Here is an 18,694-nt window from a genome sequence, read left to right as displayed (position 1 = left end):
ACATTCCTCCTTGGGGGTCATGTTCTGGATGTCTGCTCAATCAATTCGAGGTTGGGCATCCACGAACACGACATTTGGAAGGAGCCAGAACCTCTGCCAACGTCGGATTCGCTGTGAGACTAAAGCACAATAATGTTCATCCTGGTTTGTGATCCAATTCTGTGCCAGGCGCGAACAGAGATATTTACATGTGATCGACATGAAAGTGTGACATGCAAGGAAGAGGGCGGTCATGGCTTCATTTGTGGGGTTTTGATTGGCGAAGGAGGCGCTTTATGACATGTCCGCAAAGATTCGAGAAGGTGTCTCAGGAATCGATCGGTTGCACAGCTTTTGGGTGGCGCATGGGACTGCTTCCTGGTTAGTCTGCATGTCTGAACGATTGCCTCGAGACATTTGAGGGTTGTTCAGGCAAGAATTTGGAACAGGCGCCTGAGATCGGTGCGGGGTTATGGGCGAGATCGAAGATGCCCGCCAAACCCCGAGCTCAGACAGCCTCAGATCGCTGAGCAGTTCTCGCAACCCTCCAACAAAACTTCCGTGGGTATTGTCTTGGACCTTTGCCCAAGTCTGGTCCTTGATCGATCGTGTGGGATAACGCGTGGTGCGCGTGCTCGTAGAAGTTGGAAGATGGAAGGAAGGCTCCACCAATCATGAACAGGCACATCCTCTTTGGTCATGTCTTCTCTTTTCCTTTGTTCGGCGTCTGGACGGGTCTGGGGTGCGGTCCGCGTGGAGGGCCGCTCGGTTGGCTTATGGGTGGAGTAGTGCAGGGGCCATGGGGCTGTCAGGACTCAGGAAAAAGCTCCTCAGCGCCACGGATTCGCTGCAGTGGCTTTTTCGGCGCTTCGACTTGGATGGGTTGAACGGACAGAACCTGCTGAAAACCCCAGTTGAAGACACATCCATGGCCATCTGCGAGTTTGCCTAGGGACACCTTCCCATCGGCCTGGTCTAGTCATGCATTGGGTCTTTGCGACAAGTAAGTAGGAGGCTGTTTGGGCTGCGCCTCGCAAGCTAGATTGAATGGGAGATGGACACAATGGACAAAATGATGAATTTGTCCAATGCGACATCACCCATCTCTGTTTGAGTGGAGGCATGGGGGAAACTCATGCAGGCTCCCTCACCGTGGAGATGACTTTCGGTCAAGGGCCAGGCGTGACTTGTGGCACGACGTGGGCGAGTAAGAACAGGGTCACAAGCGTGGTCGAAGTTCCTGGTAGCCGGCACACAATGGCCAGCGATGTGCATGAATCAAAAATGGAGCTTCGTGGGGACCGGTGGGCGACCAGTAGAGAGTTGTGTTGGTGATGTGAAAGCGTGACACATTGCACACTGATACAAGCGGGCGAGTTGTTGGCGATCAGAACGTCAAATCAAAGTCATTTGGAGGGGGACGAAGCGATGGGGTTGTCGCCTGGCGTCACAAAGTGCCTTCGAAGCCGAAGCAGATGATGGGGAAAGGGTTGGTTGGAAGGTTGGTGATGAAAGGTGAGAGATACTGTACCGACTACTGGGAAGACAAGAGTGAGAGCAGCGGGACGGGTCAGCTGGAAGGGGATGGGCGACCACCGCAGTCTGTTCTCCGTCCGTCACTCCTCAGTCGCTGTTCTATCTTTACCTATGCCACCCATGTGCTGCCCCCCCCATGCCCCCCAATGATGCGGTGCAGTGGGACACGGCGTGTACTTGGTAAGTACGGGCAATACGGGTCAATGGGGGCTGGGCTGACCGTATATCGCTTTCCTACCTGAGTGACGATGAGTGTGTCATGACAGCTCGCTGCCACCACTGCCCTGTACCCAGTACCTAGGCTATGTCCTCGGTCCCGGAGGTATTATTGCAACGCAGTCACCACAGCGGGCACTGGTGGTACCACATTCACATTGTCTGTTGCTCATATGCCCGCAAAACTTCCCCTCTTCCCCTGAAGCATGTAAGATCGACAGGCCACCACGCCACGTTTTAGGAAGAGGGCAAGCAAGATTTTCACAGGCACGCAGGAACAGGCAGTGGATGGTGTCGATAGAACATGCATCAACCCTGGGAAGCGGAATTGTTCGGGGGGGGAAGGGGGTAATGGAGGGGAGGGGTTGATGTTCAGAGTTGCTTGAGGCAAACAAGGGTCGGGCCCGGGTAGCCAGAGCGTACTTACGCCGTAGGAAAGCAAGGGAACGGCCGGGAGGGTGAATGGGCGCAGGTGATGAATAATGGATGGTGGGTGCTGCAAAGATGTGAAGGTGCGAGGTGCCAAGCAGAAGAGAAAGAAAAAGAGGGCCAAACTGCCAACTGGGCGAATAACGAATGACGACACGCCCAAGCCGCGCCTCTTTTCTGACGGCCGGCAGCTCCACTTTGGGCTTGTTTGGCTCATTTGGCTCTCTTCTCCGCCCTCCGTAGCATCCAGCACGCAGCTTGTTGGTAGTGAGCGAACAGCGAGCTGCCAAACTGCGTATCCGGTACTAGGATTGAGTTTTTTTGCCTTTCTCTCACCTCAGAGTCCGAGCCCAGGAGTCCAGGAGGCCAGGAGCCCGCGGCTATACCATTTCAATTGCAAGATGCAGGACCAGACAGACACATAGCCATTGATTCGCAACACTGACCAGCCATTATTTGCCTCCCGTCGCCCTCTGAAGGGTCTCAGGTCAAACCTACTCTTTTCGTTTACTTTTCATCCATCCGCTCTGCTGTATCTCAACCCAACCTGCTACGTCCTTGGGTTTCTGCCCTCTCGACACGTCGACCACAGCCCCCGGTGCCCGCTGCTGGTGCCAGTCAAACTGCAGCATCGAACACGGCCCCCCTTACCTAATCGTCCACGCGGATCGGGAGCACCAGAAGCAACCAGGCCATCCATCGTCGATCGCCTAGGGGCAAGCCGGCAGCGGCCATCAGCCAAAAAAAGCCAAAAGCCATCAGCCATCAGGGCCAGAAGAAAACACCATTGCTGGCAAACACACCACGCTCTCGCAAACCACCGCATCGGGACACCCCCGTAGTCCGTTGACTCGGTGCCTCCCTCGCTCCCTTGATCCCGTCGCGGTGCCGTTGGTTTCCACCCCCTTGAACTCTTTCCTTCCTTTGTCCCAAACGTCAGCGGCTTTGACGCTGCGCATCCGCCAAATACCAAATACCTCGACTTGCACCTGGACCTTTTCAAACAAGAAAAAACCCACTTGTCGATTGCTTCCAAGCCTCTCTGGAACCTGTTCACAGCATCATTTGTTATTACTATCATTATTATTGTAATTGTTTTTTGTTCCTTGTACTGTCTTTTCTTCACCAGCCACCTCACCTCCAAACCTGCCAACTCAAATCCCGACCACCGACCGAGGCCAACACAATGCACGCCACGACCTGTTGACCGCCCTGTACAAAAACAACAACAACAACAACAACACCACCACCTCCTCCTTCGATCCCACTCTTCTGCTTAAAATCCACCCCTTTCACCATCTGTACCAGGATTGAACACAACCATGGCTTCACCCGTGCCCCCAGATCCCTACGTGGCCTTGGGTGTCTCCAAAGATGCTGATATTTCGGCTATCCGCGCCGCTCACCGGAAACTCGCTCTGAAGTACCACCCGGATCGGATAAAGGACGAAGCCCTGCGAGAGAAAGGCAAAGATGAATTTCAAAAGATCCAGCAGGCCTATGAGATTCTCTCCGACCCTGCCCGCAGGCAACGTTATGATGACCAGGTGCGGTTAGCTGAGCTTCGAAAAGAGACGATGATGAGAGAGCCGCCACCGTCAACCAACACTCGTACCTATCCCACAAGACCTGCACCGCAGGCTGCGGCATCCCAACCTCGCGAGTACAATGACCAAGGCAATTACTTTGAAGAGATCCGCCAACCTCGCGATGCCTATGATTGCCGAGACCCGTATGATGAGCAACCTCCACGAACAACCTCGCGGAAGTACCCCGACTTTGAAAGACGCACCGCTCAACCTCCCAAGACGTCCGAGAAATCCAGAAAGCCGACGGGCGTCTGGCCTGCGGCAATGGCAGCGGGCAAATTCAAGGCTCAAGCGGAGAAGATCAGGACTAGCAAAGCAGACGAAAAGAGAAACGACAAGGAGAAGAGGCGCGAAAGAACCGAGAAGGCACAGAGGAGAAGACAAGCCAACTTCGAAGGCACCGACAGCGATTCCGACGACTACCCGGAAATTCGTCCTTCGATGAAGTCGTCTCGCTCCAGGACCACCTCGGCTTTCGATCGTCCTCCAGAGAGACCCAGAACGTCCCCGCGGACCGAGCGGCCTCGCGACTTTGATGAGGAGAGCTTTGATGAGAAATGGGAAAGACACCACGAGGAGAGCAAGGCCTATATGGCCAAGGCAACAAATCGCCCCAGCCTGGATCGGAACGGATCAGATGCTTATCAATACTGGATCGGAGAGTCGAGGGGTGGTGGTGGCCGCAAGAGTGGTTCAGACAATGAAAAGAGACCCGGCTCGTCCAAGGGGCGGCGCACCTACACCGACGACTACTTTGCACCACCTTTCACCAAGGCTACATCCTCTCCATCCAACCTCCGAGCTCATGTCGAAGAGCGAGCCCCACCGAGACCCACGACACGGGAGCGTGAACGGGAGCGTGAAAGGGAACGTGAACGGGATCATGACCGGGAGCGCGACCGGGAGCGGGAACGGGAGCGAGATCGTGTTGACCACCGAAGAGCGGCCCCGCCGGGTCTGCACCGTTCTCAGACTACACCAGCGCCCAAAGTAGCGTCGTCATCGAGAAAAGACACTGCACCCGCCAAAGGCTCCAACTTGAAGCATGGCGAGATAAATGTGCATGACTCTGGATATGGCAGCAGTTCCAGTCCGCACACACCCGAGATGCGGGAAGAGAGCCCGCCAAGATCTGGCAAGCCCCGATATCCATCGACCACATCAACCAAGTATCAGATCGTGGATCAGGACCTTGACGCCGATGAATACGGAAGGACCCCCCGCGTCCGGGAGGTCTACGGCGACGATCGTTCTCACCGACGATATCACCGTAGCCCAGAGTCCATTGTTGTCGAGCCATCACGGGAACCCGATCGCCGAAAGGAAAGACCGGAGCGTCCTCGGGTTGACACCAACAAAAAATCCTCTCGTGGCGCATCTTTGATGCAGGACTTTATTCCACCCTCTCCTACCGCCCGACGAGGCGAGTCCGCACGATACGAGGAGAGACCATCGCCACGCTCTCCCCGTGACACGCCACCCATCTCGCGCAACAACAGTGGTCGTGAAAAGGCATTTGCAGAGTCTCCCGAGGAACGAGAGCCCTCGAGGTATACCCGGCCATATCCTGCGGACAAGGTCCACGTCACCCCTCGTCGAGAACCACAGTATTCGCAGTACGAGTATCGCGAACCCAACGATCGATCTCAATTCCGTGAAGCGCCCCGAATGGCACCTCGGCGGCCTTCGGTAAACGCCTATTAAAGACCTCACTTCTTTTGCCTGGCCTGTTGAGCCAGGCGAGGTCGACGACGAACAGATGCCCCTGCTCGACATCACCTTCGCCGGGGACAAACTTTACAGACCCCTCTCTCACGTATATATCATGAACGAGTTCACTCATGGCCGTCTTCGGATGCGCCGACTTTGTCTAAATACAAGTTTTCTGGGCGACTAGGGGGGGAATGGATTGGGCTGGACGAGCATGGACACGGTCGAAGGGATATGGAGAGACATATGGAATGGCATCCGAGTAATATGCATCCCCCGGGAGGGAAGGGTTTAAACCAGACAGAAACCGCAGGTCGACAGGACTTATCAACGCCTACACCCCCAAGGGTAGTGCTAGCCTTGAACAAAGAGAAGGATTTTGGCTGATTTTAGAGGGACGACCGGATTGTATAGCTCGTATATGACAAATAATTCCCCAGAGGGAATTGACGAAATGACGAAACCAAATCGAGTATAACGACATGATGCTCCAAGGTGCTGTTTGCTCTCGGAATTGGACACATCGTGTTGGCTATGAAATTGCCTGGGGGTCCTTGTGTGGCTAGTGAGTGCCAGTGGCCGTTTTTTTGTTGACATGGGACGTGGATGGAGAGTTGAGTCGGATTAAGCGAGAAAACGCCCCCGACGTTCACGGTCGTCAATCAAGGTCCCAAGGCCTCCAAGCAACAACAGCACACCTACATACAATTCTGCCCTCACGCCCTATCGATTGTGGTCTTTATTCCTTTTGTCTGGCAAAAGCATAGTTTCTTTCCCATGATATTGTAGCATTGATCTCCTCTTCACCATCCCCGTCCTGCGCTCTTCCGCCTAGATCCTGAAATCCCGCATTCTCGCCCCCTTTGCAGACCGCCATTCTGCAAGCCCCTCGATACGAAGCATTCTTTCTGCGTACCGCGCCCACCTTCGTTCACCTTAGGGCCCGTCGAGACGTTATTGTCCGACTTCGTCCCCTGTCGCTCCGGTCAAGGCTATTTTTGGGAACGGGTTGGTTCGTATGGGCACTTGGGTCTCGCGGTGGTACATGGCGCATTCCCATTGAGAGGAGGGGAGGCCCAGCTCGCGCACATCAATAGTGGTTAATACTGCTGATGGCAGGCATAGCAACTGCAGGACCTTCTACTATGGTGGTGAACGGGGCCAGACCGCCGTACGATGCAGTGGGTTCCGCAAGTCAAGAGGTGAGTTCGCGCTGTGCTAGGGTTACACGCTACATGCACGGATTGGACGGCACTGACACAAATGACGCGCCAGAACACGACCACAAACAAGAACCGCCCTGGAGGACTGCGCCAGAACTCCTCCGGATCCACGCGTACACCGTTATCCTCCCTGGCGCCAAACCGCAAAGACAGCACTGGCGTCAATGGGCGACCAGTCTCCCACAATAGAGTTGAAGAGTTGGGCCAGCGGGAAACAAGTTTGATAAGGAGTGGAAGCGAGCCTGACAGCTTGCTTGATCTATACAAGAGCAATCCAAGCAGTGGTAATGTGAGTCAGAATCACGCCGACAATGATATCCCCGAAAACATGTACCGGCCCGCCGATGACGATCCCGAAGGCTGGATTCATCGGGACAAGTTGGCCAAGATCGAAAGCGAGGAACTGCAAGCGGCCGGTATTAACCTGGCCAAGGCAAGGAGGAATGTGACCAAGGGTGGGCAAAGAGACACAAGTCGAGGTCGACGAAGTGAGGACCGCAATCCGTCCGAATATCGCAGGGTGGAGTCAGAGGAGACGAAAACACGGCTCCCCGAGCCTCTACCAGAAGCCGAAGAGGACGAAAGAGCCAACTGGGATTTCCGCACCCCGGAGGAGATTGCGGCCGAGAACACGGCGTCTCAACTATATTTGAGTCCTGTGCTGAGGAAGTCAGGCTCAAAAATACCAGTGTTGACGTCGAGTCCACTGCCCATACCGCAAGAAAGAATTGAACGAGACACCCCGCTGGTCAGGAAGCGTACTATTAGTAACAGTATGAGTCCCGAAGATGGAATACCTGTTTTCAAGACCAGAACCAGAAAGGGAAGCACAGGAAGTCAGACGATGCAGGACGAAAGCGATTCTACATTCCTCACGACACCGATTCCCAGCAAGCAATTAACATCCAAAACATCATCGCCCACCAAAAATGGACCCAAAACCGCCCAAGGCTCACCGCCAGGCACGTCAGCCGGACGCAAGACATCTACCACAACAAGAAAACCTTCGACTAACGCCAAACCCAGCGCAACGCCGTCCACAAATCAAAGACCGGGGACGAGGTCAGGAGAATTAGATCGGCCTCGAACAGCTGTGAACCGACCTGAAGGGGATCCGCCGTGGCTTGCCACCATGTATAAACCAGATCCTAGACTCCCTCCCGAGGAGCAAATCATTCCAACGCACGCTCGCAGACAACAACAAGCGCAGTGGGAAGATGAAGGCGCGGTTCCCAGCACGTATGACCGGAATTTCTCGCCTCTGGCGATTCATACGGGTAATGGACAGGTCAAGTCGCCTTCGCCAATCATTCCCCAGTCGCCGCAGTTAGGCGAACAGGAGGCTGATGTGGCTGACGGCGGGAGCGCCTGGCCCTTGAAACCCGGGCCCGGCGTCAGGAATTCTGGAGCTGGCAGCATGAGACCTAGCACGGGAGGAAGCCAGAATGGCGGATACAGCACGATGCCCCGGGTCTCGAATCCCGCACAAAACCCTGGGATGGGAAGTATCACGTCTGTGCCCACTCAACCGAACACGAGGATGCAGGTGCAGCGGATGCAGCAAGACGAGATGGAAGAGAAGGTCAAGGAGAAGGGCTGCGGGTGCTGCGTCGTCATGTGAGGAGATGGGCAGAAACGGTCCGACCACTTTCTTCTGTACAGATTCACAAGACGTGGGCTTCAATTTCATTTGTGACGGGGTTTGTTGGCAGTGTGTGACCTATGCTTTGCTTTTTTCCATGATTGCAATTTTAGCGGGAGTGAACCAATATTTTTCCTCGTCGGTTTGTGCTAGGAGATACTCAGGGGAGAAGGTTGTTCGCAAAGAGCTGTACGAGAATGAAAGCAGGCTTTTGACCATCTTTCACACCATTTTTGTTTCGATAGCAGAGACAAGAGAAGGGAGGCGACAGATTGGGATGAGGGTGCTGGGTGCAAGGACGAGGTCAGTGCTCGAAAGAAAGATGGATCTGAAGTCACACCGACCCCATCTCCCTGGCCGTCGCGACGCTGGTCGACCCAATGGTCTCGGTTTGAGCGTGTCAAAGGCGGACGCCCCGTGTACAAGCATAACAAGTCGAGATCAAGAGCACGCCCTTGCTTTCCATTTTGCTTTGGTTGATTATGGGAGGGAGTTGGCACAGCCTTGGGCAGCCTTGCAGCTTTGCAGCGAAAACAGCTCGGGCCCAAGGGAGAAGGTCCTGCGCCACTTTTAGCAGCGGATGGATCTAACCACATTGGGGCTCCCGGCTTTTCTCCCGCGCTGATGACTGATCGCATATCAAACCTCCTCCACCAACTGCACCCAACTGCGCCAACTGCCACCATCTCGCATCAACCCCTACTACCGGCACCACCAGCACCGAACTGGCCCCCCGCTGCTGCCATCATCGTCATCGCCCTCCAAGATTTGTCAATCTGCGTCCCAAAAAGCCTCTTCGCGCAACTCTCATTGATTCCCAGCGCTGATTTCGCAATCGCTGTCTTTTCTCCAATTGGTAATCCTCACCGAGTCATCACCACCGACTAGAGTCTAGAAACGCACGGCATCTCGGGCCCCTGCTGCGACAGCTACATATAGAGGCCCATACACCCTCTTTTTCCCCCGAAGCCCTTTCTTTAGATTCATATCCCAGAAACAATACCGCCACAATAGCTTCCTCAATCCTTTCCCCCTTCCGCGCCTTCGTACGCACCTTTTTCACCTCTCCATCGGTATCACCCGCCGCCATGTCTGCCGCCAAACAAAAGGCCCAACAGATCATCGACGAGAACGCCGTCGTGGTCTTCTCCAAGAGCTACTGCCCATACTGTCGCGCCTCCAAGACGCTGTTGAATGAGTTAAAAGCAAAATACTATTTGTTGGAGTTGGATGAAGTTGGTACGTCTTATTCTGCGCCCCCTTCTGCACGCCCGAGCACCCTCGCCGGCAGGATGTGCTGACACTTTTTTTTTGGTTCCTTGTTTAGACGATGGCGCCGCAATCCAAGATGCTCTCGAAGAGATCACGGGCCAGCGCAGTGTTCCCAACATCTTCATCGACCACAAACACATTGGAGGCAATTCGGATTTGCAGGCGAGACGAGGGCAACTCAATAATTTGTTGAGTGCAGCGGGCGCTCTTTAAACGACCGCCTAGATGTGTGGAAAAAGGACACCTCGTCCGTATGCAACAGTTGTTTGACACGCGGGCTAGATCAGACTCGACGATCGATGTTCGCGGCAATCGGTATCACAATAGAACTGCAGCGCTGCAAGTCTTCGGCCGCGGCCAGATATCTGGAAGGGGGATAGAATTCACAATTCAATGGTGAACCCAATGGCTGGTTCAAGACTCGGATAGATGATGAATACCATACCTCTTTGGCGAAGAATGTCTTCCTGCAGAGACGCCATTTTGTTCAACTATGTGCGGAGATACCATACCGTCTTGTGCACACACTTTCCGTTCGTTGACTGAAGATATCGTTTTGAGGAAATCGAAGACAAGGCCCGTCCTACAACAAGAAGCCCGGCGCAACAGGCCGACTGAATTCTACAGCATGGTGAGCTTTGCACGTACAACTCAGAGCATGGATGCATGCATGGTCTTTTTCCATTCTTCATGTACTTGTACACAACACCTATCCCAGAGGGTGCTTTTCCTTTTGTCCCTCAGTTTGTTACACCAGTGAGTTTTGTGAGCCGAGTATGTAGGTCGCAACTCCTCAATCTTCTTTCTCACGGTCAACAGTTCGTTGGCATGCCCTGCGGGATACATACCGCGCTCTTCAATCTCATCTGAAAAAAAGGTCGCGTCCATTTGAAGTCCATGGAGACGCAGCCATTCTGCAATGCACCTGGGCCCCTGATATCACTCATCCGACCTGGATCTCGCCTCATACAACCTGCGTCGCAACAGTCCCAACTGGCCGTTCCACAAACTCCATACAGCCCTCGACGACATTCCGCCTCGCATCCTCGCTACTAACATTCTTTCCAGCCAAGTATCCCAACCACAATAGTCGACCCACTCTCTCATCTGCCACGACCCCCATTTGAACTCTATCCCCCTTTTTGTTGACTTCATTCCACACGGTCATCTTTCCCTGTGCATCTCTTACCAAAAGAAGGATGTCGCCCTTGGGGAGTTTCCTCCGTGCACTGCCCCCAAATGCGGATTTGAATTCGTTGAGCGCGGCGCCAAACGATTCGTCCTGGAAGGAGTCGTCGTTTTTATCCGAGGCGAAATGCGCCGAGCGTGCGGTAATTCCGCGAACAAACCCGTCTCGTAAATGCATGAAATCGGTGTTTCTGGTAGGAACGATCCTGAATGCTGTGCGTAATTGGCCATCTTTGATGATCTCATTCCAAATTTGTTCTCCGCGCTCTGGATCGAGAAGCAGCTCTCTGAGCTGGCTTTTCTCGCTGGGCACAAGCGTCGTTGCAACGCTTTCGCTTGGAGGCACGGCTGCTTGGACGAGGCGTTGCTGTAAGGCGGCAATATCCGGCACCGCGATGTAGAGGCCTACAACGTATACCTGAATGCCGAGAAGTGACACAGTGCGGATTCCTAAACCGACAAGCTGGTATTCCACGTCGGATTGGCCACCTTCATTGGCAGAGGCCGGAGTGGATGGTGGTGCGTCGGACGCGATATGAATGATTCTGGGGAAGAAGGGGATGGAACTTGTGCCAGTGGCTATCTGTTCGTCGTCTTTGGGCTTGGACGAGGGGCCGATGATTGAGCTGGTTATGGAGGGAGGTGCGTCTAATCGGACGACGTTCGAGGTAGACTTAGCTTCCGTCTTTGATGGTTCAAGTTGTTTCTCTTTCGTGGGATCCGGGTATAGTGATATAGTACCAAAGATCGCCAAAGTACAAGCTGCAATCCCGTACCCAGCCCAGCGCATGCGTTTTACTGTTCTGGCTTGCTCGGCCTTGTCCTTCTTGATGTCGGATTCCCGGTTGTTCTTTTGGTATTTTCGACGGAGTAATTCGGAGGAGCCATAAGTCGGGATGGGGGAGGAGAAAGATGACTGTGCGCTTGTAGACTCATTGTTTGGGGCGCTGCTCGAGAGGAGTCGACTTAGGCGAGGACTGGGTGTTGGCGTGCATGTTGGTCTTAGCTTCGAGGATGTGAAGCGGCACACTCGCCTAGAAAGGAGAGTGCGTGCTGGTGAGGTATTCATTGCGGGCTAGTTACCGCGAAGATGGCTAGGTAAAGAAGACACAGCTTCGGTGATTGTGGAGGACAATGAACTACAGCAGGTGACAACTGATGGGTGATGACGCCAGTCGAAGCTCGGGGCGGAGGATTTTTCCGGCCAAGCCAGTAAAATAGTAACAGCTCAGCCTCGTATTGACATGCGACAGCCTTTTGCACCAAGCTAGCTAGCCAAGTTGCCTTCGATCATGGTGCAATCTGTTCATCTTCAGGCAGTCAACTCCATATTGCGGCTCATTCTGGACACTGCCTAGCTCCACATGTTGCTTCAGCACACTTGCACCTGAGCTCCCATAGTACTGATGCTCCCAGCCCAACGTGGCCATGCCGATGGACTATGCCACAACAGTCATACTTCTGCCTTTAATCTTCTCACCCATAGTGCTCAATAGCTGGATACCTTTGCAAGTCTCTTTGAAGCGGTTGGGATTTCTCGCTGGTGTCGTGGACTTCTCATGGATATGAAATACCGGCCAACCCTTCAGCCAGCCATTACCCATTCGAAGGCCCGTTCTCCTTCCCGTCACCGTGCTGTAAACCCACCTGTTCGTCGCCATTCGCCGTTGCACCATCCTGCTCATTAAACCCAGCATTCTTCAGTACCCTATCCACCTCCCTACTCACGCCTGGAATCCCTTCCTTCAACTTCTGCGCAAAAATCTCGGTGAACTCCTTAAACGCTTGTTGTTTGCCGTTGATCACCGCATTCCCTCTCTGTACGTTCTCCACGAAATCTCGGGTGAAAATATCTGGATTGCGGCCATCGTCTACGTAGTCCACTATCTCAGGGGCTATCGCGACTTGATGGATATAGTTGTTGGGAGATTCGGTGGGCGAAGTTAGGCGTTTTAATTGGGAGAGAGAATTGGCCAGATCGGTAAGTTTGTCAACAAGCAAGTCTTGGGTGGCAGGGATGTAGCCATGGGTTTGGATCTGGATGTCTGTAAGATGTTGGATTATATCTTTGATGGTATTGTGCACGTTGCTGGTGTCCTTGACTGGCGCCATTGTGGTATCGTTGGCGTTGGAGGCGCTCAGGAGCCGCTCGGCAACAGGAAAATCCTCAAAGTCGGAGCGGGACTTGCTGGAGAACACCAACGAATCCTCAAAGCTTGTAGAAGCGGCCGGATGTCTGGTATCGTGACAAAATAGTCTAGGTTGATCGTGTACGATGCTGGATCCAGTGGTAGCCAACAGAAGTTCCTTCTCAGCACCCCTCCACTCGTGACCAAGATGGTTGGTGGGCCAAGTTCCCCCAGGTGAAGACTCGTTGGTGATGGGAGTGATGAGACCGGAGTCACGCCCTTCCTCGGAGAAAATAGATGGAGTTCCCGACAAAAGCGTCCCTGTAGATGCTGGCAGAATAGCTGCTGAGACTGCTGTTGCAGATGTGTTTATTCGAATCTGCCCACCCCCCCTGTTGAGAATGGTATGTAGCGGCGGGACCTTGAGCGTCACAAACGGCCCATTACCATCATGCAAAAACTTGCCGACTTTGCCGTTATACCGTGGGAACTGTCGCAATTTCTCCTTGGGGAGGCGTATGCCAATTCTGTAGACATATGCTGTCTTCTGGTGACGGACAACGTGTTGTGTGCGAACATTTCGAAAGTTCCTGCCAACTCTTCCAGCCCTGGTAGAGGGGGTCTTGGGTGTTCCGGCGCCATTCCCAGTGCCCTTGGGTTGTGGGGGCCCGACTCCGGCTCCATGATCCTTGTCGTGGTCAGGGTTTAGGGGTGGATGTGGATTGGTCATTTGAGCGTCTGAAGCCCCACGCCGAGGGGTTGAAGCCTTGTACAACGCCGTGCTGAGCCTCGAGGGCTGGTGAGCGGGATCACCATGCAAGGCGTACCAATGGATCGAAGGGTTCTGCGTAAGAAATAGTAGAGGTGATAAAAAGAAGAGGTTGCTACCGTCGAAGATGGAAGTCTGGAAGGAAAAGAAGCAGAGTGTTGGGTGCGTAAATGGCAGGCTTTACTACCAGCTGCGTTGTAACCACCAACTTTCACTTTACTTTCATTCACTAGTTTGACGCAAATCACACCAGTGCCGACTTCAACAGAAACGCGTATGCCTGGCTGAGATTCTACATGTGCTCTACCTCCTCGTTATACTTCTTTTGTGCGCACAGCCGTGCCGCTCTTTGGTCCCTCTATCGAGGTTTCCACCATCTCGATTCCAGCAAGGCTCGGATACCTTCTGCTGAAGTTTGCCTCCCAGTCATCATCGACGTTCGTAGCAGGAGCATTCAGCTCGCTCGTACTCACCACAGCCGACTCTGCTATACCCCCGGTCCGCAGCACCTTTGGTTTCGGCGGCGCGCTCGGCTTCTGTCCTCGGGAATCTACCCTGCTGAGATCTGTCATAGAGGCTGGTGCAGACGCCGCAACTTCAGGGGCGCTGTGTCTTTCCAGTTTGCCAGTCAATTGAGCTTGGGGCGCCCTGGACGGTTGAGATGGCCGCCTGTCATCTGCATGCGCTTGCTGAGGCAATGAAGATTCGGTGTAGTGACCGTAGCCCGTTGCCGTCTTCTGTGCAGGTCGATCATTTTCACTCAATAATGACTTCACCCTGTTCTGAATGGTAGCCGACCTTCCAACCCCTCCACTGCTCCCTACAGCCCCGGCCCCTCTTGCTGCTACTCGCTGCCTGTACTCTGCGGCTGCTTGAGCTACTCTTCTTTCTTCGGCCTCGAGTTTCCGCTTTTCCATCTCTCGTCTCATCTCAGGTGAAAGGTCCTCCATGTCGTCCCATGGCTGACGGTCGTCGCTGAGATCTGTGGCCTCGGAACCTGCAATTGGGGTGAGAATGTTAATGGGGTCACGGGAGGGCGAGTCACTCCGCTGCCGGTGATGAGTCGGGTCGTTGTTGCTCTCAAACATCTTGAAAGCGTCTCCAAACTTGCCTGCCAACAATCTGGTCGTTCCCGCGATATTGGGGACGATTGATGGCAGACTGGCTCTTTTGAGATGCCTCGAACCACTGCCCAACCTTCTATGATGCTTACGTGACTTCTCTTCCTCCTCTTTAGCTTTGAGGAAGTCTACGTCCGAGGCAATATTTGTTGCGGATTCGACATGCGTCAAAGGCGCCATTTCAGGTTCTGCACTCTTGAACGTCGTGTCATAGTCAAGGCTTTTGATTTCCTTGTCTTTGATGTGAGTCGGCCTCGCCCCGATATTAACACTGGCGGGTCGATTTCGGAAATTCAGCGACCTTGACCTGCTCACTCCAGAATTGGGCTCCCGCATGGTCGGACGACCGCCTTCCAAAGATGGACGTGACGAAGTTGGCGACTTTGGCTCCATATCCCCAGCAAGTTGCGACCTGTACCCATCTTCTCTGAGTAGATTTGCCAACCTCGATGCGTCTTTGTTGCGAGAAGAACGGGGCTCCCTAGGAGGCAATTCCATGCTCTCGTATTTCTGCGGCGCCGCAGCAAGTTTCAGAGGTTGATCACTGGGAGCAAATCGGTGTATTGGGCGATCTGCAAATGGTTTGGCGTCCGTTGTTGGAGGTGGTGATGGCGAGGTCATGGTGCCGATGGACACCATAGTGGGTTTGAGAGCAGTGACGGGTGGTGGGTTTGCTGCATTCGCTCGAGCTTGTGTTTCTTTACTTTCTAGGGACTTCTTATGCTGCAACACAGTCTGCGATTTGCTAATAGGTGCGGGCTTGTCTGTTGGTGGTTTCGGCTTTGCGGGGCTAGGTGGCCTTGCAAATGCATCATCCGCTAGAGCATTCGTGACTCGTTGTGCAAGATTCACATCGACAGACTCTTTCTTCTTCTCGGTCTGAGGTTCAAACGCAAATTTTTGGCCCTTGTCAGTCAGTAACGAGAACTGATCCAGTGTCGGGAATCTTGAAGAAAGCTCGTCTTCGACAGAAGCCTTGCTCCCGTCCAGTGCCGCAAAGGGATCGGAGTTTGAGTTGTCCATCATTCGCAGAGGTGAGGGGCTCGGTTTTGCTGAACCATGGTGAGATATAGGTTTGGTTGGTCGTCCCCGCCGCATTGGCTCGATATCAGGAATAGTTGGGGGAGCTGCCGGTTTTGGAGGAGACAAGGTGGCCCCAGTTCGAGATTGCGAACCAGATGGTTGTGGTAGCACTTGGTCTTTACGACTTTCGGATTGCGTCCGACGAGCATATATGTTTTCGAACGTTAATTCACGGCCGTCCAACTGACATGCTTTTTGTAGCACCTGATATATATTTGGTCGGTCTGTTGGTCGTTCCCGAAGCATGGAAGCAATCAGCAGCTTAAGTTGGTCAGAGAATCGTGGATAGCCAGGGAATTTGAACTTTGCGTTGAGGATGGCCATCTGCCCAACTTCTTCGAAGGGCGTTGTGTAATAGCAAAGCTTGTATAGGAACACCCCGAGAGCCCAAATATCTGATTTCTCGTCAATGGGTTGTTTCCTGTAGACGTCGATCATTTCGGGGCTGCGGTACTGTAGGGTTGTGTGGCGGTTGATATCGTCCTCAATTAGGCGACCTTCCGCAGCGGTCGTAGCAGCGGGTCTCGCAGGAGCCGCAGAACCGAAATCACAGAGTTTATATATCCTAGATGAACCACTCGTGGATATAAGGACATTTTCAACCTTCAAATCTCGATGCATCAAAGGAGGTTTCAGGTAGTGCATGCATGCGACACCCTCGGCCACATCGGTAAAGATCTTGAGGATTTCGGGCTCGGTCAACCTGTTCTGTAACCGGGTGTTCATGAAGTCAATGAGTCCCCCTCCCTGGCAAAATTCCATGAGCAAAAACACCTCGTATCCACTGCCCTTTAGTTGGGAAGCATGCGAATCAATGTACTTGACGATATGCTTTTGGCCCCGCAGTCTTTTCATGGTCTCGACTTCTGTCCGCATGTTGGCCAGATGCTCCTTGTCGGGGACAGCCACTCGTTTGAGCACAGCCTTCTGATTTCCATCAACGGGCCGAGGGAGCTGGACAACATAGACATGGGCAAAGCCACCCTCGGAGAGATACCGCTCGATGATAACCCTGTGATCGCCCACCTGGACTTTGGTGCCAGGCAAAAACGTACCGGCTGGAGGCGCGTGGGCTGGCAGAACGGGAGCATGGTTTGTAAAGGGCCCTTTGGCACCAAGCTGAGAGGCGTAGACTGCCATTGCAGAGCTGGAGCTGGGAGTCGGAGGGGGAGCTTCTGAGACGTGGGATGGGACAACGTCGAGCGTCCTCGTTTATCTGTCAATCATAGCGGAGAGACGAAGAGGGGAAGTTGAGGGAATGTGGCCGCCAGAGCGTTGACGGACCAAGGCAGAAGGAAACGGACAGGACGTTCTTAAACGTGGATCTCAAGGCAACGCTGAAAAGAAAGGAAAGAGGATTTGTACGCTGTGCCCTTCCCCCGTGTACACTGGCCAGGTTGCGCCGTATCAGGTAGGCATTTTAACCGGAACTTGGAGTCGATGCATGGGGCAGTGCTGAACAGCGCTTGACAGTGAGCCTGTGGCTGCCCTGCGCTTCAGTGGCGCTCAATGTGCCTACAAGGTCCAGTGAGGGAAGGCCCGTGAGTGGTAGGTTGTCGGCTGCCTCGGGGGCATGACGTGCCCTCCGATCTTCCCTGGTGACTTACTTCAGCCGACCAAGTCCGCAGATCAATTTTTTCCCCCCCAAACCTCCACAAGTTGTGAACGGTGCCTTGAATGACCTTTTTGGTCGCCAGATTATTTACTGACCTGCTCTTACTAAGATATTATTCCCTTAGAGTATCCGAGAATGTCCAAGAAGAGAAAGTGGGATCTGGCCCAGGATCACGATCAGGATGACTCGACCATTACTCAAGAACAGCCGAACCTTAATCCTCAGACGGCGGTGTCGAACACCCCGGCGAAGTCGAAGGGACAGCTAAGGCAAGCGAAGTCGGAGAGGAGATCTAAAAAGCAGAGAAAGTCGAGGGAGCAGGAGACGAGACAAGAAACCTCTATCATTGAGGGCACGACCACTTCTGCTGCCGATGCAGCTTCGACAGCGGGGGACCCAAGCGATGCTATCCCCCAAACGAGTGTAGGAAAGACCCAGGAGAAAACGAAGAAACCAAGAACTCAAAGGGATGACGGCAAAAAGAAAACGACTACTCCTACTCGTTTCATTGTCTTCGTTGGCAACCTCCCTTTCGAGACCACACCAGAGCAAATAAAGAAGCACTTCTCAAAAATCGCCCCGGCTTCTGTGCGCCTCTCGACGGACAAGAAAACAGGGAAGAGCAAGGGTTTTGCGTTTGTTGAATTCGACAACTACGACAAAATGAAGACTTGTTTGAAGCTGTATCATCATTCTATGTTTGACCCAGATGGCAAGGAGAAAGGAACAGACGGAATAGAGGGTGGGAGAAATGAAGGAGAACAGTCACCACAGAGGCAAGCAAAGAAACGCAAAGGGCGAAGGATAAATGTTGAATTGACCGCCGGAGGCGGCGGTAAAAAAAGCAAAGACCGCCAGGCCAAGATCAAGACGAGAAATGAAAAGCTCAAAGAGGAGAGGGAGAGGAGAAGGATCAAGGAGAAAGCTGAGCGCGAAAAGGCCGGGTTGAAGAAAAAAGGTCCGCCTGAGACGGGTGCAAATGCAACCGCTGTGGCCGGCAGTGAGGTCAAGGACGACCGTGGGGACATCCATCCCAGTCGACTGTCTCGGGTAACGCTTTGAGTGACCGAGATCCTGCTGGGAGCGGCTACAAAACGCAAAGTTGTGATAAAGTAGGCCGGCTGTTGCTCAAGATATTGGATGTGAATCCCGTCCTATATCAACGCCTCCTTTCCTGCCTACATTGCCGCTGT

The 18,694-nt window shown here is 53.5% G+C and overlaps 7 protein-coding genes across 7 annotated transcripts; 4 read left to right on the top strand and 3 right to left on the bottom strand.

Moving 5' to 3' along the window:
* Positions 1-3,482: 3,482 nt before the first annotated feature.
* Positions 3,483-5,453, top strand: Z519_03491 (uncharacterized protein; the record flags this gene model as incomplete). Its single annotated transcript, XM_016761241.1, has 1 exon — positions 3,483-5,453. One exon carries the CDS (start codon positions 3,483-3,485, stop codon positions 5,451-5,453), a length of 1,971 nt encoding a protein of 656 aa, XP_016623091.1.
* A 1,151-nt stretch (positions 5,454-6,604) lies between these two features.
* Positions 6,605-8,303, top strand: Z519_03490 (uncharacterized protein; the record flags this gene model as incomplete). The annotated part of the gene is made up of 2 exons (XM_016761240.1): positions 6,605-6,661; positions 6,735-8,303. 2 exons carry the CDS (start codon positions 6,605-6,607, stop codon positions 8,301-8,303), a joined length of 1,626 nt encoding a protein of 541 aa, XP_016623090.1.
* Positions 8,304-9,412: 1,109 nt separating this feature from the next.
* Z519_03489 (glutaredoxin) lies at positions 9,413-9,809 on the top strand (the record flags this gene model as incomplete). The annotated part of the gene is made up of 2 exons (XM_016761239.1): positions 9,413-9,563; positions 9,652-9,809. 2 exons carry the CDS (start codon positions 9,413-9,415, stop codon positions 9,807-9,809), a joined length of 309 nt encoding a protein of 102 aa, XP_016623089.1.
* A 751-nt stretch (positions 9,810-10,560) lies between these two features.
* Z519_03488 (uncharacterized protein) lies at positions 10,561-11,853 on the bottom strand (the record flags this gene model as incomplete). The annotated part of the gene is made up of 1 exon (XM_016761238.1): positions 10,561-11,853. One exon carries the CDS (start codon positions 11,851-11,853, stop codon positions 10,561-10,563), a length of 1,293 nt encoding a protein of 430 aa, XP_016623088.1.
* Positions 11,854-12,380: 527 nt separating this feature from the next.
* On the bottom strand, positions 12,381-13,643 carry Z519_03487 (uncharacterized protein; the record flags this gene model as incomplete). The annotated part of the gene is made up of 1 exon (XM_016761237.1): positions 12,381-13,643. One exon carries the CDS (start codon positions 13,641-13,643, stop codon positions 12,381-12,383), a length of 1,263 nt encoding a protein of 420 aa, XP_016623087.1.
* A 353-nt stretch (positions 13,644-13,996) lies between these two features.
* Positions 13,997-17,026, bottom strand: Z519_03486 (uncharacterized protein; the record flags this gene model as incomplete). The annotated part of the gene is made up of 1 exon (XM_016761236.1): positions 13,997-17,026. One exon carries the CDS (start codon positions 17,024-17,026, stop codon positions 13,997-13,999), a length of 3,030 nt encoding a protein of 1,009 aa, XP_016623086.1.
* Positions 17,027-17,636: 610 nt separating this feature from the next.
* Z519_03485 (uncharacterized protein) lies at positions 17,637-18,563 on the top strand (the record flags this gene model as incomplete). Its single annotated transcript, XM_016761235.1, has 1 exon — positions 17,637-18,563. The coding sequence occupies one exon, from the start codon at positions 17,637-17,639 to the stop codon at positions 18,561-18,563; it is 927 nt and encodes a 308-aa protein (XP_016623085.1).
* Between the last annotated feature and the right edge of the window lie 131 nt (positions 18,564-18,694).

Source organism: Cladophialophora bantiana (genome assembly GCF_000835475.1).
Source record: "Cladophialophora bantiana CBS 173.52 unplaced genomic scaffold supercont1.4, whole genome shotgun sequence".
Taxonomy (NCBI): domain Eukaryota; kingdom Fungi; phylum Ascomycota; class Eurotiomycetes; order Chaetothyriales; family Herpotrichiellaceae; genus Cladophialophora; species Cladophialophora bantiana.
The sequence above is the reverse complement of the archived record's forward strand: the minus strand, read 5'-3'. Positions and strand labels throughout refer to the sequence as shown.